The sequence below is a fragment of the Passer montanus genome, unplaced genomic scaffold (assembly GCF_014805655.1).
Source record: "Passer montanus isolate IOZ18808 unplaced genomic scaffold, ASM1480565v1 scaffold27, whole genome shotgun sequence".
Taxonomy (NCBI): Eukaryota; Metazoa; Chordata; class Aves; order Passeriformes; family Passeridae; genus Passer; species Passer montanus.
In genome coordinates this window covers 4888462-4915122 of record NW_024367372.1, presented here as the reverse complement: position 1 = coordinate 4915122, position 26661 = coordinate 4888462, and the positions used below count along the sequence as shown (strand labels likewise).

General features: G+C 39.7%; 2 protein-coding genes across 3 annotated transcripts in view; both read left to right on the top strand.

The window, feature by feature from the left end:
* The window catches only part of PPP2R5C (protein phosphatase 2 regulatory subunit B'gamma), a 71586-nt gene extending 68335 nt beyond the window's left edge, over nt 1–3251 (top strand). For both annotated transcript variants that reach the window (XM_039712597.1, XM_039712596.1), the window contains one exon: nt 338–3251. In XM_039712597.1, coding sequence (XP_039568531.1) covers nt 338–469 — 132 coding nt within the window. In that variant the 3' untranslated portion in view covers nt 470–3251. The remainder of the gene's footprint in view (nt 1–337) is intronic.
* Nucleotides 3252–7800: 4549 nt separating this feature from the next.
* The window catches only part of DYNC1H1 (dynein cytoplasmic 1 heavy chain 1), a 44958-nt gene continuing 26097 nt past the window's right edge, over nt 7801–26661 (top strand). The window contains exons 1-28 of the mRNA XM_039712430.1: nt 7801–8145; nt 10409–10496; nt 11083–11256; nt 11479–11734; nt 12655–12841; nt 13017–13288; nt 13398–13625; nt 14104–15180; nt 15509–15688; nt 16620–16769; nt 17037–17183; nt 17330–17470; nt 17604–17780; nt 17893–18003; nt 18086–18205; nt 18475–18714; nt 19229–19384; nt 19754–19867; nt 20482–20592; nt 20672–20881; nt 21262–21408; nt 21638–21804; nt 22490–22663; nt 23361–23526; nt 23607–23795; nt 23878–24066; nt 24748–25030; nt 26390–26490. Of these exons, the coding sequence (XP_039568364.1) occupies nt 7875–8145; nt 10409–10496; nt 11083–11256; nt 11479–11734; nt 12655–12841; nt 13017–13288; nt 13398–13625; nt 14104–15180; nt 15509–15688; nt 16620–16769; nt 17037–17183; nt 17330–17470; nt 17604–17780; nt 17893–18003; nt 18086–18205; nt 18475–18714; nt 19229–19384; nt 19754–19867; nt 20482–20592; nt 20672–20881; nt 21262–21408; nt 21638–21804; nt 22490–22663; nt 23361–23526; nt 23607–23795; nt 23878–24066; nt 24748–25030; nt 26390–26490 (5826 nt within the window). The 5' untranslated portion in view covers nt 7801–7874. The remainder of the gene's footprint in view (nt 8146–10408; nt 10497–11082; nt 11257–11478; nt 11735–12654; nt 12842–13016; nt 13289–13397; nt 13626–14103; nt 15181–15508; nt 15689–16619; nt 16770–17036; nt 17184–17329; nt 17471–17603; nt 17781–17892; nt 18004–18085; nt 18206–18474; nt 18715–19228; nt 19385–19753; nt 19868–20481; nt 20593–20671; nt 20882–21261; nt 21409–21637; nt 21805–22489; nt 22664–23360; nt 23527–23606; nt 23796–23877; nt 24067–24747; nt 25031–26389; nt 26491–26661) is intronic.

Below are 26661 nucleotides of genomic sequence, written 5' to 3'. Positions count from 1 at the left end.
TGAGACAGACGTGGGAACTGCATAACGACACTATTATAACTTAAAGGTACTTTGTTAGGAATATTGTCAGGTTTTGGGAGAGCGTTGGTAAAATGGTAGTGATGTCATGATTGTTAATTGCTTAGAATTTCATAGTTGTTTCTAGTTTTCCTCTTAGCAAAAAAAATGGTTTTAATACATGAAACTGCATAGATGGTAAAGAGGAGAAAGTATAAACTTCTTTCCAGATGTTTTTTTTCCTTTTCCTGCAAGTGAGCATACTGATGTGCAAGAAGTACTCTTGAGTAATGTTTAGTAATTAGTATGTTTGGTTAACTTTATTCTGTTTTTATTTCAGGCACAAAAAGATCAGAAAAAAGATCGTCCTCTTGTGCGACGCAAGTCAGAACTGCCTCAGGATATCTATACCATGAAAGCCTTGGAATCACATTGCAGAGCTGATGAATTAATATCACATGATGGGCATTAAACTATTACAGTGAAATATTATTTTGGAGGAAATTTTTTTTTCTGGACTCAGTTCTACAGTAGAACTTAATTTTTTGTGCCATACCAATCAGTTACACACAAAGTCAAAGCTTTCTTCAACCCATTTCTGTAGGCAATAACTTAATAGAGTATGCAGCTCAAGATTAGTAGTTCAAACAATGGTAAATTACCCAGTTCTATTTGCAGAATATTGGATTGACTATAATCAAGTGGGCACAATTTCCTGGAGGTGTTGTCATAGTACCAGCTAGCTGATGACATGCAGGTTTTTTAGTCATATTTGAGAAAAGTGTTCCATAAAATCTTTCCATCTAAATAAGTGAATGACCAATAGTTGGTACTAATGATAAACAAGTGTTTTCAGAAGTAAAATTATTTCAAATATACGTATTAAACTTTTTCTAGGATTTCTCACCTTTACAGTTGTTTCAACATTATTGCTGTCCTGTTATATACCAGCAGTTTTGAAAATACAATTATTCTTTCATATTATAAAACATGGCTTACAAACTGATAACATTCATGACAATCCTCAGTCATCATTCCTTTCTAAGAATTCTGTAAATTCATTTCTCTTTTACTTAGGGTAAAGATATCTGTATCTATATATACCACATCCTAATACTTTATCTATATTTAAAGCCATATCTTCCAGTCTTTAGTGTATAATATGGCACTAATATTTCAGATATGAAATGGTAGAAGAATTTTTCCTAAAATGAAAATTTGTTTACTGTGACTGGGAATAGACTGAAAATAAAATTTCATTTTAAGTTTTTTCAAGTCAATAAAATAACTCTTTCACTGTTTTCTCCCTTATCTGAGCTTTTAATACTCAGCATTTTTCTTGGGCTCTAGGAGTTCAATATTCTGTGGCAGATACCATGTGTGATTTCAGTTGCATCAGTTTTTATCTGAAAGATGAACACAACATCATAAGCTTATTAAAATAAAAATAAAAAAAAGAACAGACTCTTGAATTCCATTCTGCTTCTTTTTAAATGAGTCTAAGAGCTGAGGAGATAGTGACCATAATTTTACCGTGAAAATATTTTTGTTGTTGTTGTAAAGAGCACATGTGCTGCAAATACACCTCACAAGTAAACTGAAAATGCATCTGAGTTGCTGATGATCTTCAAATGCTGCTATATATTCCACAAGATTACTTGCATGTAATGAGCTTTTTGTTGTAGATGGAAAAGCACGGGAGGAAAATCTTTTAAAATATAGTGCTTTGTCTTCAATATTTGATTTCTCTCAGGGTGGCCAGTATTTTGACTTACTTATCCTGCTTACAAGCTGTTTGAAATGTGTTCTGCTATTCTAAATGGGTGATTAGTTTCTTTTGTCTCTGGCAGTAACATTATATAACTTAATGTTTAATGTCTTGATGCATAAAGAGATAAAAAATGTGGCTTCTTTAAAAATAGTTTTGTTTTACTTTTTAAGGAAGTATAACATCTCCTGCATCCATAAAAAAAAGTATTGCTCAAAGCAGACATTCATAGTAACCTTGTGCAGATGTAGTGCCTGCTGTTCGTTGGTTGCATTTAACATTCAATTTCCAATATTTGTTACATTGTCTATTGGAAGAAAATTGTGAGTGGTAAATATTGGCTTACAACACCTAAATTTAAAGACCAACCCAACCTTTAAGTGGAATGTCCACTATGTCTGAAAACATTTCCTGTAAAACTTGAAAAAGAAAATGCTTTACCATTAGAATAAACTATATGAAAACAGTTTAAAGATGCCTTCTACTTTTGAGGGAAAAAGGGTGCTTTTTTAATTGTGTAAAGCAACATCTATGTATTTTGATATACCATTGTTTGAACTTCCATCTTTAGCTGGTAGCTTATCAGTTACCTTTGATTTTGGGTGTTCAGTATGTCTGTGCAAGAGATTGCTGAAAGGAATTATTCTTATGTTATCCAAGGGGGGGAAAATCCCAACTGTATATCAGTGTTTGATTGATTGTGTGATACTCAACGTATAAAAACATCTTTCACTGTCTAAGATTTTATTTTTATTCTTTATTGAAGATAAACACTCACCAAAAAGGGAAATATCGTGGTAATTTAGACGTTTCAAGTTCTCTATAAAGGCATATTTGAAATTTTGGGTCACTGAACATTTGCTTAGGCAATATTCCAAAATCTTACCATCACTAATGGTTTAGCATGTTTGTTATCAATATTTATATATTTCGTATAATCTTGTACTAAACAATTCTAAAACTAATACATCCAAAATAAAAAGAAAAATTAAAGTAGAATTTTGGTGACTGTTGTTCTTCATAAAGTTCTGTCTGATACCTTCCCCCATTTTCCAAAATTACACCTGTACATCAGGAATGTCGAAAGTAATATTACAAGTGTCTTTTTAGTGTGGCTTTAGTATGGCTTCAATTTAATATTGTACATACATTGTACCTTGTTTTATGGTAATAAGTAATAAAAATGTAGACTTCATATTTTGTACAGAATCGTCCTATGTACAGAATAAAAAGTTCCTAGAAACAGCAAAAATAGGTAAGTGGCACAATTATTTTTCATTAGACAATATCTGTAACATTATGCGTTAGTGGAATGTTAAGTTCAAATGTACCTACATATTTTTTAACATTTTGTAATTCAATTTTTTGTTCTGGCATTGTTTCTGAAGAACTTCATACACCTGCCATTTAATATGCTTTTATCTAATTTTAAAACTTAAAAAAAAAAGGTGTATTATATGGAAAAATAAAGAACATGTGAATTTTACTTGCTCATCATGAAACTAAATTTAACACAAGGTGTTTGGGGGTGTGGTCAGATTATCACTGCTAGCAGAATGATCTGTACAAATAAACTTCATAAATTTCACAAAAGCAAAGCAAAATTATGGAAAGGCCATTAGTAAAATTTTTTAAAAAGTAGGAATAATTGATATTTGGTAGAAAAAGCAGACTTTACCTGTAGAACAGCAATGAGTACTGAAATTTGGTAGTACTGTAATCTACAAATAGGAAAAATACATCTTTCATACCATAGTATTTTCTCCTGAAACATTTCTATGTTTACAGGCCTCAAGCAAAGTAGCCATAAAATCTGGGATTATATTGTGGTATTCGATACCTAATCAAGTGGCAAGGATATAGGGAAAAATTGAAGTCTACAGTAAGACTTGTCTTCTACAATCCATAAAAATCTTCAAAAGAACTAAGGAAATTACTCATATAAAGCTGACATTCAGTAGCGGGGGGAGTTGGGGGGGTTGGGCCTGGGATCAGGAGCTGGCTATTGGCTTGAGTTACAAATGTAAGATTGGAGTTACAAGATGGGTCTGTGTAGTGAAAGAAACCATTTGATGCAGGGGCTCAGTAGTAAACTCATCAAATCAAATGAAAAACAAGATAGTGAAATAACTGAGGATCCAGTTATTCACTTCTGGAAATCAGGATTAAATATATCTCAAAATGCGACGTTTTAAAATACTGAGAGCGATGATATTTTTTCCACATAAGTACTTCAGTGAGATGCCAGCTTTTTCAGGAAATGACCTTTAATTCTTTCCCTCTAAGGAAATTAGTCTCAGGGGCTTTGACCAGCAGTGGTTTTTGGCACTGCTTTCATGTTTTGGCTTTGTAGAATTGGAAAGGAGGGTGTTAGTGTAGCACATATTACTTGTTTTTGGGGGTGGGTTCATTTGCTTTATCCACCTCACAAGTGTATTTACAGGAGATAGCTGTGATTTCAGGTTATCCATGTTCTGGATTGTTTTATGGGCGACCCACCTAGAAGTGGAGCACTTCTGCCCCTTGGATCTTGTCCTTGCTGCGTGCAGTGATTGTGGAGACTGACTGTATATAGCTAATTAAGAAATACCAATTTAATTACCATATCGCTGTCTCCCTGGATTATAGTCTCTTTTCTATGAGGAGACTTGGCTTGAGCTGTCTTTACGAAATAAAGCTTGGATGTAGTTAAACATTTCATATGAACAAATTCCCAAGGGAGCATTTACTGTGGAGCTAAAAGAAGGCAGTGCATTATTCCTTCCTCAGCTCCCTGAAGAGCAGCTGGCTCTCACTGGAGCCAGGCACACGGGGACTGCATTCACCCCTGCCCCGGGGAGGTCTGCACACACTCTGAAGGTTTGTAAGCACTGACCCTGTGGTGAGGAGGGGAGAGGGCAGTCACATAATTCCCTTGAGCTATTTTAGGCATTTTTGTCATCCAAAAAACCACACTGAGCGGGTTCATGCTAGCATGAAGACCTTGCCATAGTAATTTTTCTAGTACAGTCACTAGAATTAAAGATGCAAGGGGTGTAGAGATGGGAAAGGAAAGGAGGTGATTTACTCTAATGGTTACTTGTTGGAGTATTTTCCTTTGTTTTTGGTCTCAAATACTACCAAATTAATACTAAATATTTTGTAAAAAATAATTAATTAATTTTAAAATCCCTTTTTCTCCGCTGTTGTTTCTTTTATAACTTACAAAAAAGGTGTTCTTCCTACATACATTGTATTGCATTTTCTAGGAGTAAGTTTTATATCTTGACAAGTCCTATTTTCATTAGGATTCTCTGAAATACGTGTCTTTAGTTAAATTATGTGGGAAATGTGTCATATTGGCAGTCTTGCCCTTTGGCTGGCTGACTTCAGTGGCTTCTCACATCTGTAAGAAGGGACAGGTCTTGTGTGTGCCCGGGAAAAGGACATGCATAATTAACTACAACCAGATCAAGGCAAATTATTTTTCATCCTAACTGAGCAAGTAAAGCCTTTCCTCTCTCCATAGGCTTTGACTGCAGAAGAGAACTTATATTAAAAATTAGTTTATTTTGTCTCTGCCTCAGTTTCTTTTAACTTAATTTGCATCACTTAATTTTCCTCCTGCTCCCCTTAACACAGTAAAAAAGGCTGAAGTGATTAAAGGAATACAAAGTCTCTACCTACAGTGGCTTTTAGTTGCAAGTAGCCTAACACTTAGCTATCAGAATTCAAGGCTTGTTGCACATGGGGCATTTCTGATTTTAAAACCTACAGTAAGGTGAGACTTGTTGAGGGTTTTTTGACCCTACTTTTTCTGCAAGTCAGCAGCAATATATATAAATATTTTCTTGAATTTTGATTCCCTATCCCTGTCCTGCTTTCTTCTACTTACTTCCTTATTTTCCTGATTTGCATTTTTTCCTGGCAACAGTTTTACAGCAGTGAGATATTGTATCTTGCTTTGTGAGCTACAGAAATTCTGTGACAGTTTGGCATGGCAGATGATGACTGCTCCAGAAGAATGAACATGCCAGTACTTGGAATCATTGCTTGAGCTCACCTCCCAAGAGATTTCTTGAGACACTTGTATCTAGATTGCTTAGGAATACTATCAACACCTTTCTAATGAACATCTCCACATCCAGAATGTTAATTTAACCTGTGGGTTTGGGGTGCTTGGCCAGTACTGGTGCTTACTGTGTGGATCTAAGAAGTAGCTAATTCTCCCTGCATTGGAAAGCTGTCAGCCAGGAGAGGATAGTCTTGGTGGAATTCAGACAGCCATGCAAAGTTAGCACTCTTTTCCATACAATACACAATCCTGAAACAGCCTGAATGTAGAAGAATTACAAGGTGTGAGCAAACTGGACTTAACAAAATTGAGATAGGTGAGTGTTGTATTAAACATTGTCTCAGTAACCATCCTATGAACAGAGTATTCAGAGAAGTATCTACCACTATTTTTCTTCAAAAAAATTACCAGGGTGGGTGGGTAAATAGGTTTGATTCATCAAAAAAGAAACCTCTGTTAGTTTTGGTGCTTACAGTTGAAACTTAGTTGCTGAAAAAATTATTTTTCTTCCAGACAGGAATGTTTGAGATTTTTATTACTTAAGAAATCTGTTTTTTTCAAAGTTGAACTGGACTCATAAATGCTTTAGGAGCCTGCCTGAGCATGGCATGTTTTTTCCCTTGGTAGAAATGGAGGAGCTGGGATTTGTGGGTGGGCTTTCCAGATTTCTAGTGTCCTAGCTGGACATAAACACTAATTCTGAGTTACACTTGTGTAGAGGCTTACAGATCAGGTCTTTGCTTGGCAGGATATTCCACCCCAGCTTCCTTCTTTCTTGGGCAGTACATCTGAACAGATCCTGGGCCTGGGGGTCTCTGTGCATTTCCCTGTGTATCAAGGAAATGCATGGGAGGTTTAGATGGAATTTTGTATGGTTGTTTTGCTTTTATTTTGGTGACAACATTCCCTTTTCTACTTCCATGTGAGCAAAAACAAGTTTCAGTCTGTGGGTCACCCACCATCCCTAGTGTACTTTTGGGGAGTCATGGAATTGCTTTGGAACTTCACTGCCCCCTCCCCTCTCCCAGACACCTCCAAACAGCAGCCAGGACAGGGGGACTAGTTAGGGCAGGGAGGAACAGGATGGTCCATCTCAGCAGCAGTGAGTTAAACTCATCTAATACCCCCATCAGTCAAACATACATTGAGATGTGTGCAGCTGTAATAGATGTTTAGGATTTTTTAAAAATTACTTCGTTTTTAATAAAATCCCCTTTCTCACTGAAGTACTCTTTGTCCCTGTCTCCTTTTATGTCCTTTGCTTTTGGGAAGCAGCCTCACCAGAGACTGGGGTTAATGGTTTGGGTGCCGGATTGATTAAACTGTAATTAGTACATCTGGCAGGCTGGGCATGTAAGCACCGGAGATACTTCACTGAAGAAGCCTTGCAGTTGGCCTGCTGCTTTCTTCACGGGAATATGTCATTTTAGCCACCAGACCTTATGGCTTCTGGGTTGATTTTTCACATGAAATAAACACTATTTCCATCCGGACAAACGAGTCTTACTCCTTCCGGGTAGGGAGGCAGCAGCGGCAGGACACAGCTCCCGGGTGCTGCTGCCAGGGCAGTGCGGGGAGGCTGTTGCCTTCCCTTTTTCGCTCACATCCCACCCTCTCCTTCCAGAATAAATCACTCTGATAAAACCCTTGTGGAAGGGCTTCAGAAACTGAAAGGAGCTTACAAGAAAGACGCAGAGGAGCTTCTTACAACAACATGTAGTGACAGAACAACAATGGATTAAAACTGAAAGAGAGTAGGTTTAGATTAGCTGTTAGGAGGACGTTCTTGACAGTGAGGATGGCGAAGCTGTGGATGCCCATCCCTGACAGCGCTCTAGGCCATGTTGGATGGGGCCCTGAGCAGCCTGGTCTAGTAGAAGGTGTTGCTGCCTATGGTAGGCGCGCTGGATCCAGGTGATTTTTAACGTCTTTAGATAAACCGCGCCATGATCCCACGAGGAGGCGGCGGCGGGGAGCGGCCGCTGCCCGCGGGCTCAGCCGGGGCGCGGCCGGGCGGGCGGAGCGCGGTGCCGGCCGGTGTCCCTCTGCCTCGGCATGTCCGACTCCGGCGGCGGCGGGGGCGGCGGCCCCGGCGGCGAGGAAGGCGGCATGGAGGTGTCGGGCTCGGCGGTGCAGAACGTGGCCGACGTGTCGGTGCTGCAGAAGCACCTGCGCAAGCTGGTGCCGCTGCTGCTGGAGGATGGCGGCGAGGCGCCGGCGGCGCTGGAAGCGGCGCTGGAGGAGAAGGGCGCCGTGGAGCATATGCGCAAGTTCCTCTCCGACCCGCAGGTCCACACGGTGCTGGTGGAGCGCTCCACACTCAAAGGTGAGGCGGGAGCGGAGCCGCCGCGGTGGCAAAATGGCCGCTGCTGGCTGCGGCCGCCGCCCTGCCGCGGGTGGGAGGGGCGCGCCTCCGCCGCCCGGCCTCCCCCGCCGCCTTTGTGCCGCGGTCCCGGGCCCAGGCGGTTGTGCGGCGGGGCTGCGGGCTCGCTGTGGGCGCGGATCCGGGCGTGCTGCGGCCGCGGGCGGCCCTGCTTGGAAAGGCTCCCAAAGTGCTTCGTCAGTCGGCCGTGGCACCGCTCCTGCGGCAGCCGGCCTGCTCGGGAAGTGACCTCCTAGGAGGGTGAGGCTGATAGCCGCTCTGAAACAGAACGAGAGAGCCAAAACCGCGGATAAAGGGGAAAAAAATAACCCCAGCCTCAATCGACCTGTAAAAAGCGTTGTTTCATAGTTGATTATGGGGTTCCTGTAATTGACAAAGAAAGAGTCAACCTTGCCGTGTCTTTGTTTAGTTATCAAAGCCTGGTGGCCGTGCTGCTTGCGCTCAGAACCGCATCGGATGCTGCATGAAATACTGCAGCCAAGCTGAGACTGTGGCTCGAGGGTCTTTGTTACTCACGTACTGCTGTAACTATTTATTTCGAAAATGACTTGTCAACTAATCTGTTGCTAAATAGGCTCTTAGTGTCACAGAATGCAGCCTAATAAACAGTGACAAAATACAGCAAGATTTCATCAAAAATGCAGGCTTTTAATGTTAAACAGGCTCCTGCAGTCTGTAAATGGCTACCTGCCTGCCGGCATGAGCTTGCAATATTCTGTTAAACTTCTGAATCCCTACTCCTAGTATGCTGGTGGCTCTGTTCCTGTATATATCAAATCCTAATAAAATTGTATTTCATGTTGCGTTATTTAACGTGTCAACAGAAACATGGAAATTTAACATCCTGATATATGCCGTGCAGTTGCTGCGCACAGAGAGAAATATTAAGAGGGTTCTTTCATTCAGTGTCTATTAGCTGTAAACTTCAGATGTTGCTTAAAAATACTGCATCATTGTTTATTTTTTGCCTGTATCCAGATTATCCTCCTCTTTCCCCTTCCAGAGTTTGAGGCATCTTTTTCAGTAGGGTTAATTTTCTCAAAGAGAACAAAAGAACAGCTGTCTTTATGAATTCATATACAGTGTTAAATAAGGTTTAAAGAAAACCATTTAATACTAATGCAGATCATTGCTGCATTTTTGTTATGCCTGGATCATGAGAATGGTTATCCCTCGTTCAGGCTGGAAATGCTATAGTGGTGATCAGTTATCTCCAGGCTCATGGCATAGATACTGTTATATATGTATGAATAAAAAGAAATTGAGAGACTCATTACCTGTCAAATACTAATTTATAATGCACAGATGCCATTTCTGTCCATGTCTTCTGCTTTAATAGTAGTTACTTGGGCAGAGTGGATTTTGTGAATGATAGCCAGGTGTTCAAACTTAACAGACCAGAAATCTCCAGCAGCATATGGAGAGCTCTGACACTGTTAAAAACAGCATTATTATTGAAGCTTGTCCATGGACTGCATAGCATGAAGTAGATTATTGATTGCAAGCACAATAAATCAGAAGCCTTATTTCTGCGTAGTGCAAGCTGCTCTCTGATATCAGCAGCTGCCCAGCCTGCAGGGGACAGAGCAGGACAGAGTCTGCTGTAATGTGTGCAGTCAGAGTGTCCCCCAACCAGGAGTAACCTGCACTGCAATCACTGCATTGCAGCACGGCTGCCTGCATCCTCAGCAATTACATCATCTGTGATGCACCGGCTGTGCTAATGCCCGAGTGCTTCCCACAGCTTGGCTTTTTGTTCTGTCAAGAGATTTTGTTGTTGTTGTTGTTCAGAGATTTAATTTCCAAATAATTTTCAAAGTAGATGTCTGAAAATACAAAGCCACCTCTGAAAGAAAACAGCAGCTGTTTAATGTTCTCACTGAAGCATAGTTGTCCTGGCAACATAGCTCTGCAAATAAATGCACATTCTGCATTGCACATTTCTCTCTCAGAATGTGAGTTATAATTCACTTACTGTAATGCTTTATTATTTTTATAGCAACCTAAATCTTAATGGAGTTTTGTTTAAAGACAATGAACCCATTCTACATCTGAGATATTGCAAAGCTACATTTGACCTGATTTAGTTAATTAAGTTGGCATGGAGCTTAAAGGTTAGAAAATAGTCTGGTAATAGTAGAAGGTGTTTGAGAAGGAGTGGCAGATGTGTTAGAAATTATTTCTTACATACTATATTTTTTTGCAGAGGATGTGGGAGATGAAGGAGAAGAGGAAAAAGAGTTCATTTCTTACAGTATCAGCACTGACATTCATTATGGAATAAAGTCAAACAGGTAAATTAGTAAAATAGATCTTAACATTTTTACTCCATATATGTAAAACTTATATAAGCAAATATACCTACTTTACCTACAAATTTACCATTGGTTTTCCTAGTGCTTTCAGGCAGTGTTTTTATTCAATCTTGTCAAGGCAGAGGCTCTGATGAAAAAAGGGTGTGTCATGAGGCTGAAAGGACTGGACCTAGGACTTCTAGCTATGGGGTTAAAGAAACGAAGTTTTATTAATTTTTGCATACATGCAGCTGTAACATACACAACATGGGTTCAATATTCTTTGGTTATGTCTGTTACATATTTGTCACTTATATTGAGGCATATTTGATCCTGAAGCTTTGTAAAATGTGTTTTGTCTTTAGTGTGCCCGTTTCAGAGTCCTTATTGATAGCTCAGCTTGCTTATTGCTGAACTGTAAAGATGTATTTATTTGGAAGACTTGTATTCAAGTCTCTTTGAAAAAAGATTGTGAGGTAGGATGATACAGATTGCCATTTGACTCCTAAACTTGCAGTCAGATTTAAGCTGTTGTGTCACTTCAGTGTCAGATGATTGGTCAGTAACTCTGTTGTCTGTTCCATAGCCTGGCGTTCATTAAACGCACAGCAGTGATCGATGCCGACAAACCAGTGTCTTCCCAGCTCAGAGTGCTCACTCTCAGTGAAGATTCTCCATATGAAACATTGCACTCCTTCATTAGCAATGCAGTTGCTCCCTTCTTCAAGTCCTATATCAGAGAATCTGGCAAAGCAGACAGGTAATTCAGTATAAATACTGCATTTCTGTGCTAATGAACTAAAGTGTTTAATGATTTTTAAAAAGTAACAACAGTGACTCTTCATGGTGAATCCCATGACTTGTTTAAGCACACAGTTGGTATCATGCTGTTGTTGACTCTGAGGAAGCAGTTCAGGTCTAAATGTGTTATGTGTGGTTTTTTGGTTTGCTTCTTGTATCTGAAACATCTGTGCTTTTTCAGGGATGGAGATAAAATGGCTCCTTCAGTTGAGAAAAAGATTGCAGAGCTTGAAATGGGCCTCTTGCATTTGCAACAGAATATTGAAATTCCAGAGATCAGTCTGCCCATTCATGCAACCATTACTAATGTTGCCAAGCAGTGTTATGAACGTGGAGAAAAACCAAAAGTTACAGATTTTGGTGAGAAGGCTGAGGATCCGTTGTTCCTTAATCAGTTACAGTCTGGAGTCAACCGCTGGATTAGAGAAATACAAAAGGTAACCAAATAAAGAGCAGGGGGGAAAAGGCAACTAAGTAATAAGAACTTCTGTGTAGTACTGTGTATCTTCTTCACAGTTTACATGGTAAAATCCTGCTTGTGCAGGATGCTCTGAAGATCTGAGAGCAGGTTTTTGAGTCACCAGGGACATTGATCTAAATTAGTCTAACTCTAATCTAAAATTAGGCTGAGCCTAGTCTAAGTTTGGAATCTAGTCTAAATTGTTCAACAAATAACCAAGAGTATGACTTTGTTTTACATATTGTAGACTCAAGTAACTGGCAGTAATCCTGTGGATTTTGTAACTGTTCTTCAAATCTTTACAGCAGATTGAGAGGAACACATCTGATTGGCCTGTTTTGCTATTTGATCCTGGTGCATCCACAACCACTTCACGATGGCTGCTCCAGCCCTGTTTTGTAATCTCATACTTCTGCCTGTTACTTTTGAAAAGAACTGCTCTTCTGCTTGTGTTACTCAAAAGCAACATCTGAGATACTTCTCTGGCTTTCTTGCCTCTGTAGGCACAGAAAACGTCTGTTGCTCATGGAACAGTGTTGTCTTTTCTTACTTAAGAGCATAAAACATTTGTTATCTTGCCTGGCTCATCTGCCTTTAACCAGAATACAGACAATGCTCAGGAAAGCAGGCAGGTGACATTTGTAGGCTGTGCTGAAGATTATTGCATGAGGGTCCTAAAACCAACCTTTAGGATTTCTGGAATCACACTTGCCACATGTTCCATACAGGTCCTACACTTTTCAAAGAATGAGTGCCAAAACTGTCTGAGGTTGGGTTATTAAAACCGGGCAGATATTGCATGTTTCAGTTATATTTGTAACAGCAAGTTTTTACAGTTGAAGTGTATAAATTAAATGCTTTTCTCTCTCCCTTCTCTTTCACTCCCTTACTTTGAAGGTGACCAAATTAGATCGAGATCCTGCATCAGGCACTGCATTACAGGAGATAAGCTTCTGGTTAAATTTGGAAAGGGCTCTGTACCGCATTCAGGAAAAACGTGAAAGTCCAGAAGTTCTGCTGACTCTGGACATTCTGAAACATGGCAAACGTTTCCATGCGACTGTCAGCTTTGATACTGACACAGGTAAAATATCTGTTCAATAACATTTTTCTCAAATGTCCTACGGAACTTAAACTGTTAAAAAACCTGAACGTTGTGGTACGAAGAGCAGTGTTGTTTAGAGGAACTTTGGACTAGTTACAGATAGAGATTTTGGTCAATGAAATGAAAAGTTATATTCAAAATCTTTTCCATTTAGGTCTGAAACAGGCGCTGGAAACTGTGAATGACTATAATCCACTGATGAAAGACTTTCCACTCAATGACTTGCTGTCTGCTACAGAGCTGGACAAAATCAGGCAGGCCCTTGTTGCAATATTTACCCATTTGAGAAAAATCAGGAACACAAAATACCCAATCCAAAGGGCATTGCGTTTAGTGGAGGCTATTTCAAGAGATCTGAGCTCTCAGCTGCTTAAAGTGTTGGGAACCAGAAAACTGATGCATGTTGCCTATGAAGAATTTGAAAAGGTAGGTTCATGGCTTTGTGATACTGGTTGCTGTATTTTTGCTTTGGACAGTGACTTTCAGGAAGCATTTAATTTGGGAATTAAATTTCCTGTGCTAAAACTTTTTTCAGGTAATGGTTGCATGCTTTGAAGTATTCCAAACCTGGGATGATGAATACGAGAAGCTACAAGTTCTGCTGAGAGATATCGTGAAGAGAAAAAGGGAAGAGAACCTGAAGATGGTGTGGCGGATCAATCCTGCTCACAGGAAACTCCAGAGTCGTCTTGATCAAATGAGGAAATTCAGGCGTCAGCATGAGCAGCTGAGAGCAGTCATTGTGAGAGTCTTGCGACCCCAGGTAATGTAATCTTGGTTGTTACCAAACAGAAAATCTGTGTGGCTTCTTCAAGAGTGTTACTGTTACTTGAAGTTACCAACACAAATGGAGTGTAACATTCAGTTTCCATATTTAGTTTTGAACCCTTGCTAATAGGCTTAGCTTTAATTCTGACTTACATTGCATAATACATGCTTGTGTTAATAAACTCAGCAAGTCTAGACATAACACAGAGGAGATTAATAAATGTTTAAATCCTTGAACTTGGCTAAACCACAGTGGAAAATGAGATTATGCTGCACTGTAGTGGAAGTTTGTAAAGTAACTGTGCTGCCCTGTTCCTACTGGAAGTTAATTCTGAAGCATGACTGAAAGTTTGTTAAGAATTTATCACTGGTTGGTAGGGGATTTGTGCAGTATTTTTTAGAACCAACTGCATTTTGCTACTTCCAGGGAAATTTTGAAGCATCCAACTCACTAAAGTGTATTCCTAATGTAGGTAACAGCTGTTGCCCAGCAAAATCAAGGAGAGGTACCTGAACCACAGGATATGAAAGTAGCAGAAGTCCTTTTTGATGCTGCAGATGCTAATGCAATTGAAGAAGTCAATCTTGCTTATGAGAATGTTAAGGAAGTAGATGGATTAGATGTTTCCAAAGAAGGTACAGAAGCCTGGGAGGCAGCTATGAAGCGCTATGATGAAAGAATTGATAGAGTTGAAACAAGGATAACAGCCCGTTTGAGAGACCAGCTCGGTACAGCGAAGAATGCCAATGAAATGTTCCGAATCTTCTCCCGCTTTAACGCCCTGTTTGTCAGACCTCACATTCGTGGTGCCATTCGTGAGTACCAAACACAGTTGATCCAGCGTGTGAAGGATGACATCGAGTCTCTTCATGACAAGTTTAAAGTACAATACCCACAGAGTCAAGCGTGTAAAATGAGTCATGTTCGTGACTTGCCTCCTGTGTCTGGGTCTATAATTTGGGCAAAACAGATCGACAGGCAGCTCACGGCTTACATGAAGCGTGTGGAGGATGTCCTTGGCAAAGGCTGGGAGAACCATGTGGAAGGTCAGAAGCTAAAGCAGGATGGAGATAGCTTTCGCATGAAGCTCAACACTCAGGAGATCTTTGATGACTGGGCAAGAAAAGTTCAGCAACGCAACCTTGGTGTGTCTGGTCGCATTTTCACCATCGAAAGCACTCGTGTTCGAGGTCGAACTGGAAATGTCCTGAAACTCAAAGTCAACTTCCTCCCAGAAATAATTACACTTTCAAAAGAAGTCCGAAACCTGAAGTGGCTTGGCTTCCGTGTCCCACTAGCAATTGTCAACAAAGCTCACCAAGCAAACCAGCTCTATCCATTTGCTATTTCTCTCATTGAAAGTGTCCGCACATATGAGCGAACATGTGAGAAAGTAGAAGAGCGTAATACTATCTCACTGCTGGTGGCTGGCTTGAAGAAAGAGGTGCAGGCTTTGATTGCAGAAGGAATTGCACTTGTGTGGGAGTCATACAAGCTTGATCCATATGTGCAGCGCTTGGCTGAGACCGTGTTCAGTTTCCAGGAAAAGGTTTGTGTTTTGTGTCAAAGTCTGCAAAACTTCTACATTTATAATTCAGTAATGTGTGGTTATCCAAAAGTGTCATTGTATAGCTGAGAAACAGTTCTGCAGCTCTTGGTTTGAGTAGCTGTTTGAGTCAGCACAAATTGGCCAACTGGATGGATCTTTTAGTAGTGCTAAAATTGCTATTAGCAGTACTGTTTTCATTTGATAATGCTAAAATCAATGGATTGCTGCATCCAAATAAAGATACATGATTAACCATTACTGAATTATTGTTTCCTTGATCTAACCTGTCAAACTAATCATCCCATTTTTCCTAAACTATCTTACCTAGGTGGATGATCTGCTCATTATTGAAGAGAAGATAGACCTGGAAGTGAGATCATTGGAAACATGCATGTATGATCACAAGACTTTCTCCGAAATCTTGAACAGAGTTCAGAAAGCTGTGGATGATTTAAATCTTCATTCATACTCAAATTTGCCAATCTGGGTCAATAAGTTGGATATGGAGGTAGGTTTGAGATCAAGGAGTAGTATATGTTTAGAGGTAACATTTTATTCAGGTGCAAAATGTATTTTGATTATTGTCTTCACAGTCACCCAGGGAGACTTTTCTTTATAGTCACACCAGAGACTAAATTCTCATTCCCTGAAAATTTCAGTGCATTTTTGATATGTAGAAGATGCAAGACCTATGTTGGTGTTTTTCTACTGTTGACTTTTGGGATCAGTTAATTCAAGGGGAGTTTTGTTTTTTGAAGAAAAATGTTTGATACAGTTTGATGGCCTAGAGGATTCTGGGGAGCAAGGTAGATAAAGGGTGGTGGAAATTTGCTGTCCTGGTAGCAAAGACTTGTTGCCATCATATTGTTTGCTTCTGCCTGTTAAGTTTCAGGTTATTGGTCACTAGGCCAACTTCAATATGGATAAAATTGTTTAATTGCATTAAAGTCCATGAGGCTTAAGGAGAAGCTTTGAATTATATTCAGTGCAAATTTACGAAAACTCCTAAACCTCTTTAATCATGTAATGGTTTGAGTTGGTAGAGACCTTAGAGATTATATAGTTGCAGCCCCCATGCCAAGGGCAGTGATGCCACTGATTCAGTAGCTCAAAGCTCCATCCAGCTAGGCCTGGAACACTTCCAGGGATGGGGCGTCCATAACTTCTCTGAGCAACCTGTGCCAGTGCCTCACCACTCTAATACCTAATCTAAACCTCCTGTCTTTCAATTTAAAGCCATTATTCCCTGTCTTATTGCTACAAGCCCTAGTAAAGAGGCCCTCCAATTCTTGTAAGCCCTTTCTGTGCTGGAATGGCTTAGTAAAGGAGCACTTGGTTCTTTGAGGTGCTGTAGTGTGCCTGTCAGAATATATTGATCATGGGGATCTTCATGCAGTGAATATGCAGGTTTTTCCTCCAATGTGCTTAATTTTCTTTAGATTGAAAGAATCCTGGGTGTTCGTTTGCAAGCTGGACTGAGGGCCTGGACCCAGGTTCTTCTGGGACAAGCAGATGACAAAGCAGAAGTTGACATGGATACAGATGCTCCTCAAGTGAGCCATAAGCCTGGTGGTGAACCCAAGATCAAAGTAAGTTTTCCTGTGGTTTTTTTTGCATTAGATTTTTTTGATTGATTGGGGTTTTTTTCCATATTGTCAATTAACTAAAGCAGAAATTATTTCTGAGGCCTATATGGTAGATAAATATTTCTTCTTGCATCTGTTTTTGGAGAAATATTTTCCTTTTCCCATTTAAGTGCAAGTTGATTTTTAAAAAGTACTTCTTGAATTCCAAAATTCTTGTCTATATGTAGCAGTATCTGCCAGTAAAACTGGGTGTTTTTACTATTTCTGCAGAACATTGTACATGAACTAAGAATAACCAACCAGGTCATATACTTGAATCCACCAATTGAAGACTGTAGATACAAACTTTACCAAGAAATGTTTTCTTGGAAGATGGTAATCCTGTCACTGCCAAGAATTCAAAGTCAGAGATACCAGGTAAGTGTAATGAAGCTGTATCTAAGTCTGAGCAATTGTTTTCACTTAGCAATTAACTGTCCTCAATATATTAGTGTGTTGATCTAAAACCAAACCTGAGTGCCCTGGAAATTCATATGTATCACAAGTGTAACTGTGGTTCTTAGGTTGGAGTGCATTATGAGCTGTCTGAGGAGGAGAAGTTCTATCGTAATGCATTGACAAGGATGCCTGATGGCCCTGCAGCTCTGGAGGAATCATACTCTGCTGTCATGGGAATTGTGACTGAAGTGGAGCAGTATGTCAAGGTAGGAGACTGACAGGATATAATGGAACAGCTAAAATTAACATGGACTTTCAGTTTTCCTGGGGACTGGAGGGAAACACATGTTTTGGAATGTACTGGAGAAGTTCTGAACATTGTGAAATACCTCCATTTAGGTTTGGCTGCAGTACCAGTGTCTGTGGGATATGCAGGCTGAAAATATATACAACCGTCTTGGAGAAGACCTGAATAAGTGGCAGGCCCTTTTGGTTCAGATAAGAAAGGCAAGAGGAACATTTGACAATGCAGAAACCAGAAAGGAGTTTGGACCTGTTGTCATAGACTATGGCAAGGTGAGAAATCTTAATTATTTGTTGTGATAAATGCATTGAATTTCAGAATAGGTGTATAACAGAAAATAGCAAGGGTGACAAATTACTATTATGTAACATTATTCACTTGTAGGTACAATCAAAGGTGAACTTGAAGTATGACTCCTGGCACAAGGAGGTGCTCAGCAAATTTGGCCAAATGCTTGGTCAGAATATGACAGAGTTTCATTCACAAATTTCTAAGGTAAGAAAAGTCTTAAATCCAGTTCTTCACTTTCAGATCAACTGCTGTAGAGTGCTAAAACACTGATTTGTGCCCTTAACAGTCCCGTCAAGAGCTGGAGCAGCATTCTGTGGACACTGCTAGCACATCAGATGCTGTGACATTCATCACATACGTGCAGTCCTTGAAACGTAAAATCAAACAGTTTGAAAAGCAAGTTGAGGTATGTTTGTTGTGTTTTGCTCATGATTCTGACTTGTAGAAATGTCTAATGCTAATGATTCTGACTTGTAGAAATTTTATGAGGCTTAGCTCATAAAATGCAGCTTCATCATAATCATAAAATTATACTCAAGTTCTCTTAAAAACAGATTTGAACTTCATATTCTGAAAAATCCTGTGAGCTCTATAGTGAGCATTTATTAAAGTCTGTTTATTTAACCTTGCAGCTTAAGTTTTCTCTTTTTAACTTCAAACCACTGTGTCTTGTAGCTTTATCGCAATGGTCAGCGCTTGCTTGAGAAGCAAAGGTTCCAGTTCCCTTCCTCTTGGCTGTACATTGACAACATCGAAGGAGAATGGGGTGCCTTCAATGACATCATGCGTAGGAAGGATTCTGCCATTCAACAGCAAGTAGCAAATCTGCAGATGAAAATAGTTCAGGAGGATCGTGCAGTGGAGAGCCGAACAACTGACTTGCTGACAGACTGGGAGAAAACAAAGCCTGTAACAGTAAGTGATGGTTAATACTCAGTGAATGAGGTAGATTTTCTGCATTCAGTTTGTTTTTATGCTTTTTTTGCAGTTTTTCATTTTAGGTGATAGTAAAAGTCTTTTTAAGGGTTCTATAATAACCTGCCAGTGTGTTGATTTGTGGCAATAGTTGCAGAGGGAAATTTACCATTAAAACGTAGGCCTCTCTTAGGTGCAGAAAAGTAAATTACCTCATTGACAAAGAGAGCTTTGTCTGAAACAAGTATGTGTCAGAAGTGTGCATGTAGGAGGATTCAGAAGCAAGCTGCTTTTTGCCTTTTTATTTTTCCCTGAAGTGCTTTTTAGTAAAGCAAAAAACTGCATGTAAAAATGAAGTAAGACTTACTGTGGAATAGTATGTTGTCTTATTGTTAGCAGGATGGAAATGTAAAAAGGATGAGACAAACCAACATTTATATTTAGTCCTTACATTTAACTTGCCTTCAGCATAACTGTAGGATTATTTGATTAATGTACTCAATGCAAACTTTAGGGAAATCTGCGTCCAGAAGAGGCTCTTCAAGCTCTTACCATCTACGAAGGAAAATTCGGGAGGCTGAAGGATGACCGTGAGAAGTGTGCCAAGGCCAAGGAAGCTCTGGAACTTACAGATACTGGACTGCTCAGTGGCAGTGAAGAGCGCGTCCAGGTACAGCCTGCTCACACACCTGCTTGCCAGTTTTGGATAGAAATGTTTCAGTTCCATCATTTTCTCCCTCAGGACAGTGACTTGTAGTGTGTGCTGTACTAATATCAGGGCACAGTCTCCACACAGACTCAGGTGTAGCCTTCAGAGCTTGTCTGTGATCTCTTCCTTGACTGGCTTATTCTTTTGAAACTGTTATGTGAGCTGAGATGGAAAATTTCATCTTGGTCACTTGCTGTTGCAGTTCTGTTGAACTGGCAAACTATCCAAAGGTTTTTGATGGATTAGAAGTATTTTGTTTAACTCACCCATGCTATTGACTTTGAAGAAGTTAGGAATAACTGCTGATGTTTGATATGTTCTTTATTACAGGTAGCCCTTGAAGAGCTGCAGGATCTTAAAGGTGTCTGGTCTGAACTCTCTAAGGTCTGGGAACAAATTGATCAAATGAAAGAACAACCCTGGGTCTCAGTACAGCCTCGCAAGGTACTTCACTTTTGTGTACATTAACAATATAACTGCCACAAGTATATGCAAATTAGGAATTAGACCTCTTGAGACAGACATGCTCTCTTGTCAGTCTAGATCATTTTCAGTGTTTAGGTACTTGTTTCAATATCTTGTGAGTATGTTTCTTCTGAAAGTAAGATAAAAATATTCACAGGATTGTCATAATTTAAGTAATCTTACAGGGAATTTATGCAGCTTCCATAGTTTGAGATTGGACTGCATCTACAGAGAAGAAACTGCCGTTTTTGTATAGTCTGTTGGAACTCATTAGAGAAACTTAATTATACAGTTGGGTAAACAGCATTGATTTTAGTTCAATGCTCAGGAGGTAAAGAGCAGAAAGAACACTAATCTATAAACTAACTGCCTGTGACAAGACTGCATCATGAATCTCAATCAGACCAGTAAAATTACATTCTCAGCTGTAGAGTAACCAGATCTTAGGCAAACAAGGATAATACTTGTAAATGCTGTCCTGTTGCTAATATCTCATTAGAGAGAGTTTTCTGTAACAAATGTATAGGTAACTTTTATGGTTATGTGCACAGGACTTGTAGAGAAAGATTTCAATGCTTTTGTGTTACTGATAGCTTCGACAAAACCTGGATGGTCTGCTGAACCAACTGAAAAACTTCCCTGCCCGTTTGCGACAGTACGCCTCCTATGAGTATGTCCAGAGACTTCTGAAGGGCTACATGAAGGTAAGTTGCCCACATTTCTAAAATGTATGTATTTTATATTCATATTCAAAGATGTAACTTGCTGTCTTTTCTTCTGTAGATAAACATGTTAGTTATTGAACTGAAATCTGAGGCACTTAAAGACCGACACTGGAAACAGCTGATGAAGAGGCTTCATGTTAACTGGGTTGTCTCAGAACTGACCCTGGGCCAGATCTGGGATGTTGATCTACAGAGAAATGAAGCAATCGTCAAAGATGTTCTGCTTGTGGCTCAGGGAGAGATGGCTTTGGAAGAGTTCTTGAAACAGGCTAGTATCAAGCCCTTGTATGTATGCATGTAATAGCAAATCTGAGGATTGCTCTTAAGTGGCTACTTGTGTAGTAAACTTGTCACTGTAAGCTGTTGAAATAAGTGCCAAGACTCCATGGTTTACTCTGTTTTGTGGAACAGTTTAAAGCTGTGTAAATTTCCTCTGATGAAACTTACATTATTTGGGAAAAGCAGTTCTTGGTAGTGACTGCAAAGATCCCACCTTGAACTGTATCATAGTCTCAATATTTTTAACAAAAGCTTAAGCGTAAAGCCAGAATCTTCAGATAAAAAAATAGTATTTGATTAGTATAATACATTTCTACTTTGTAACTATGTTGGAGGAAAAATTATTATCTTAAACATCTTTTTCTTCAGATAAGAGAAGTGTGGAACACCTATGAACTGGACTTGGTCAATTACCAGAACAAGTGTCGTTTGATTCGTGGATGGGATGACCTTTTCAACAAAGTCAAGGAGCACATTAACAGCGTGTCCGCTATGAAGCTGTCACCATACTACAAGGTAAAATGGAGAACAAAGCTAAAGAATTTTTGTGTATTTCTGCCTTCTCCTTCTGTTTAGTTTATATTTTTGTCAGCAGGGACTTATATATATTTACTGTTTAAAGCTGACAGACTGTTAATTGTATAATGCATGCTTTGTAACTCAAAAACTGTTTCCTCTAATAATTATTAGTAGACAAACACTTTATAATATTAAAATGAATATTAATGTAGTGTTTAAACTTCAGGTGTTTGAGGAAGATGCCCTTAGCTGGGAAGATAAGCTGAACCGTATCATGGCACTCTTTGATGTCTGGATAGACGTCCAGAGGCGCTGGGTCTACCTGGAGGGTATCTTTACTGGCAGTGCAGACATCAAGCACTTGCTGCCTGTGGAGACCCAGCGGTTCCAGAGGTAACTTTTTCATTTGGTTGTTTTCTTGCCTCCCTTGGGGCACCCTGTTGGCAGGCCTGAAACTTCATGACTCACTGTAGCACTCTCTGAGTTGAAATACTCACTGCATTCTTACCTGGTCCAGCTGAATTACAGCTGCTGTAGATACAAGTTCATCAAGCAAAGAGGTGAACTATGGCAGAAAATGTTTGTAGTAAATGGGCTGATGTACAATTTTTAGAATATGATTTGGACTCAGGTGGTTTTCCTTGCTAGCTCCTGTCAGTTACTTCAGGTGTTTCTGGCATTGTGGCTGCAACAAACAGGCAAATTTTTGTTGCTGCAGCCTTAAATCTCACCCTTTAAACATTATTTACTTCCTCTGTTTTAAGTTGGTCTGATAATACTTACTCATTCCACACTTCCAGTCAGATCGAATAATCAGATTTATGTGTCACTTCAGGAAGTAAAGATAAGTAGATCTGCTCTGGACTACATTGGTAGATTGAACTTTACAAAGAAGTGAGATTTTGTTGTTGAGGGCTTGAGGCGGATAAAGAGTAATTTGGGGAATTTAGGTTTGTGTTCCCTAGAGCTGCTACAGCCGCTAGAGGTGGAGTGATCATTTAGAGACAAATAACTTTGGTATTCTGTAGGCCTGTGGTTACTGAGTTTGCACTAATGCATTGTGTTATTTCACTTGCAGCATCAGCACTGAATTCTTGGCACTCATGAAAAAAGTGTCCAAATCTCCACTTGTGATGGATGTTCTGAACATTCAAGGTGTGCAGAGATCATTAGAGAGACTGGCAGACTTACTTGGGAAGATACAGAAAGCCCTAGGAGAATACTTGGAAAGGGAGAGGTCCTCTTTCCCTCGGTGAGAAGTTGACTCTTGAAGTAATGTGATGATCCTGTGCAGGAATTGGTGTACTGCTCTGTAAAGCCTCTACCAGTTTGGTGGTGCATATATATGAGATGTTATGACCATTTAAATATGTATTGTCTATGTACATAATTCAGTTACAGCTACTTCTTCAGAAGTGGGGCTGAAACTTCCCTTACTTGCTCATCTGTAGCTAATTTCAGGATTTGGATATTGCCTAAGGAACCATTGCAGCTGATTTCTGTAAACTGAAGAGGTTCTTCTGCCATTTGATTGAAGGACAGTGTCTAAATTATCACAGTCCAGTATTTAGGTCATTGACTTACCTGTAGTCCTCAACTAGTTTGTCACTTAGCATGAGAAAATAAGAGTGAGGGAGGTACTGAGTGGCAGTTCCTCCTGACAGGCAATTCAATCCCAAGCTCTGCTGTTGGTATTTCAGAGATGGATAAGTAAAGAAAATTATCCACACTAATAGAGCAAGTATACACTTCTGTATGGAACAGACCACATGAACTTAAAAGCAGCACTGGGGTATAACTGCTAGCAAATTCGTGGTTCATGCACTCTTGCAGTGTTGAGGAAATGGTTGTCAATTATTTCCATGTAGTGGCCATGGATGAAGCATAAATTATAAATTTAAAGTGATAGTTGAAGTTCTGATGTGGATCTAATTTTATGTGATGAACAGGTTCTACTTTGTTGGTGATGAAGACTTGCTTGAAATCATTGGAAACAGCAAAAATGTGGCTAAGTTGCAGAAACACTTCAAGAAAATGTTTGCTGGAGTCTCTAGCATTATTCTCAATGAAGACAATTCTGTGGTTCTTGGGATATCCTCACGTGAAGGAGAGGAGGTATAGCTGCAGTATTTCTTTTTAAATAAAATTCTGAAAAGAAGTGGATGTGGGCTGACTTAAACCTTTTATTCTTGCAGGTGCTGTTCAAAACACCTGTTTCCATCACAGAACATCCCAAGATCAATGAATGGCTCACTCTTGTTGAAAAAGAGATGAGAGTGACCCTTGCTAAATTGCTTGCAGAGTCTGTTACTGAAGTAGAAATCTTTGGAAAAGCAACTTCAATTGATCCAGCAGTCTACATCTCTTGGATTGACAAATACCAGGTATTAACGTGGAACGCTTAAGTATACTGCAGCTTGGTTACTTCAGTAAGGAAAACTATCTGATAAGGGTTTTTTTACACAGGCTCAGCTTGTTGTGCTGTCAGCCCAGATTGCTTGGTCTGAGAATGTGGAGTCAGCCCTCAATGGTGGAGGTGGAGACAACAGTCCTCTCCAGTCTGTGCTAGCCAATGTTGAGGTCACACTCAATGTCCTGGCAGACTCTGTGCTGATGGAGCAGCCACCCCTTCGCAGAAGGAAACTGGAGCACTTGGTAAGTAAAAGCTTCCTTTCCTCTTCAGGGTTTACAGGTGAGCATTTTTAAATTTTAATGAAAAAATTGATCAGTCTAAGACTTACTATTCTTCCAGGAAAAGATTTTGTGTGATTTAAGCAATTACATTAAGGCCTGATCCTTAATGTAGGTGGTGGTAGTTTTTCACTCTAGTCAGCTTAATGCATGATATCATACTGTATGCTGTCTCAGTGAATTGATCTTCAAACTAGATCTTCCAGGTATGGAAGTTACTGATTTTTTTAATTCAAATGTGAAATATGTCATTAAGTTGCTTATTTTTGTAATCATAATATGCTTTTGTTTGTACATAGGGATTGGAGGTGGGGGGAGAATTGAAATGATCCTGGGTTATTTTTAGAGGGAAATATCTGGTTTCTGGCAAGTAAAATACCAAGTTCAGTAGTGTAATGGATTAACAGGCTAACTGGGCCAAAGTGCTTTGCTGTAAACTAGGAAAGTCATTAAGTATAGTAGGCAACATTGTTAGTTTTGGCTTTGTAGCAACAGATTTTAAACCAGAGACTGATTTTAGGTCATGATTTCTAAGTGATGGCAGTTCACTGTGCTAATCCGAGAAGCTGTAGGATTCCTATCTTTATTAGCCTGTCTTCATTGGATTGTATTGTTGTGGTCTTAAGAAGTTACTTCCTCCTCCAGATCACTGAGTTGGTGCACCAGAGAGATGTTACAAGATCACTGATCAAAAGCAAGATCGACAACTCCAAATCCTTCGAGTGGCTCAGCCAAATGCGGTTCTACTTTGACCCAAAGCAGACAGATGTGTTGCAGCAGCTCTCCATTCAGATGGCAAATGCCAAATTCAACTATGGTTTTGAGTACCTTGGGGTTCAGGATAAGCTGGTACAGACTCCTCTCACTGACCGCTGCTACCTGACAATGACACAAGCCCTGGAGGCAAGACTTGGAGGATCACCATTTGGTAAGTTTGTGAGACAAGTGTATAAAACTCTTCTCTAATATGTATGAGAATGAGTGGTTTAGGTCACTTAAAGAATCATCAATGAGGAATCAGTTAAGGCAGGTCTAATATGAATTTGTGAAAAGCACAGCAAGTTGTATGGCAAGGTTCATTCTATTACTTACTATATAGATAAAGCACACAAGGAAAAATCTGATTAAAATAAACCTAAAATGGTATATGTGGAGACTGGGGACATGGAAGGAAAAGCAGGGATAACAGTATGGGATGCAGAGGGGTAAGGGAGACTACTATTGGGTCACAAGAGTCACACTGGACTTGCCAAACTTAGCTTCAGCCTGGATCAAGTCAAGATCTAAAGGATTTAGCAAAACTTAGTTACCTAATCAATACAATAATAGCAGTACTTGAACAATTCATTAATTTTTAAAATATTCAGTAGGATTTTCTATAAGCACAGCAGTAACTTCACAAAAAGTTTAGATTAATTATAAATCTAAATTGGCAACACTCATAAGGCAGACAGACATGAAGTATATGCAAAGGTATACCTATGAAAAACTCACCTTAAATTCAGTGAAATACATCAGATGCCTTTGCAGCTCTCTAGAGATGAAGGGTTGGGTCCCAGGGAGTGGGGGATATTAGTCCAGGTTCAGTTGTCAACTTTCAATGGCAATCCTCCATTGCAAACTGGAGAGATCACAAGCTCCAAGAGGCATCCTACTGGGAAGGAGATCCTGGGCACAGCCTGCTGCAGTCTAGGAGATCTCAAAGGGTCTCACTTCGCAGCACTGTTTATAGTGTTGCAAAATTACTGATTTTAGTCATCAGTAAATTTCCATCCTGGCCACAATCCGAGTTGGTGGTTGCTGGAACTTTCCTTGAAAAGTCCAACAACAACAATATTATTCTACTTGCTCTGTTGTTCAGACAGAAAAAACAGAAATCTCAAGGCTCTTAAGTAGAAAACAGGAGTTTGTTAGACAACAGAAGCTGTGGGAGCAGACAGGGTTTCTGATAAGCACAAGCGGAGCTGGCTGGTGCTGTTAATGTAGGCCAAGGGCTAACAAGCATTCCTGAAACTGTAGTGTGGCCTAGGATGGGGTATAGGGAGTGGACTGGGGAAAGGATGTGCATCCCCACAATACAGTGTTAATATGAACATGCAGGGCACTTTTAACTAAGATAGCGAACAACAAAATGGTCTTTTGGGGGAAGCTGAAATAGTTTTAGGTTTTGTTTGAACCCTCCTGATTGAACAGGCACCTTCAGAACCCACATGCTGGCAGATTACATGAGTTGGTAGTGCTATTCAGATGATAAACCCTAAGCTCGTCCATCCCATTTCAAAAACAGGTCCTGCTGGTACTGGTAAAACAGAATCTGTTAAAGCTCTGGGACATCAGCTCGGCCGCTTTGTGTTGGTTTTCAACTGTGATGAAACATTTGACTTCCAGGTAAGCTGTTTGATTAAAACTATGTCGTATTTGTTAATAAGTAGGAATCTCTTCAGAATCCTGAAACAGCCAGCAATGTTTATGTTCAAGATGATTATGTATAAATCCTAACTGAGCTGGCGTCTGTTGGTCATATAGAACTTCTGTAACAAAAAAATGCCTAAAGCAGAA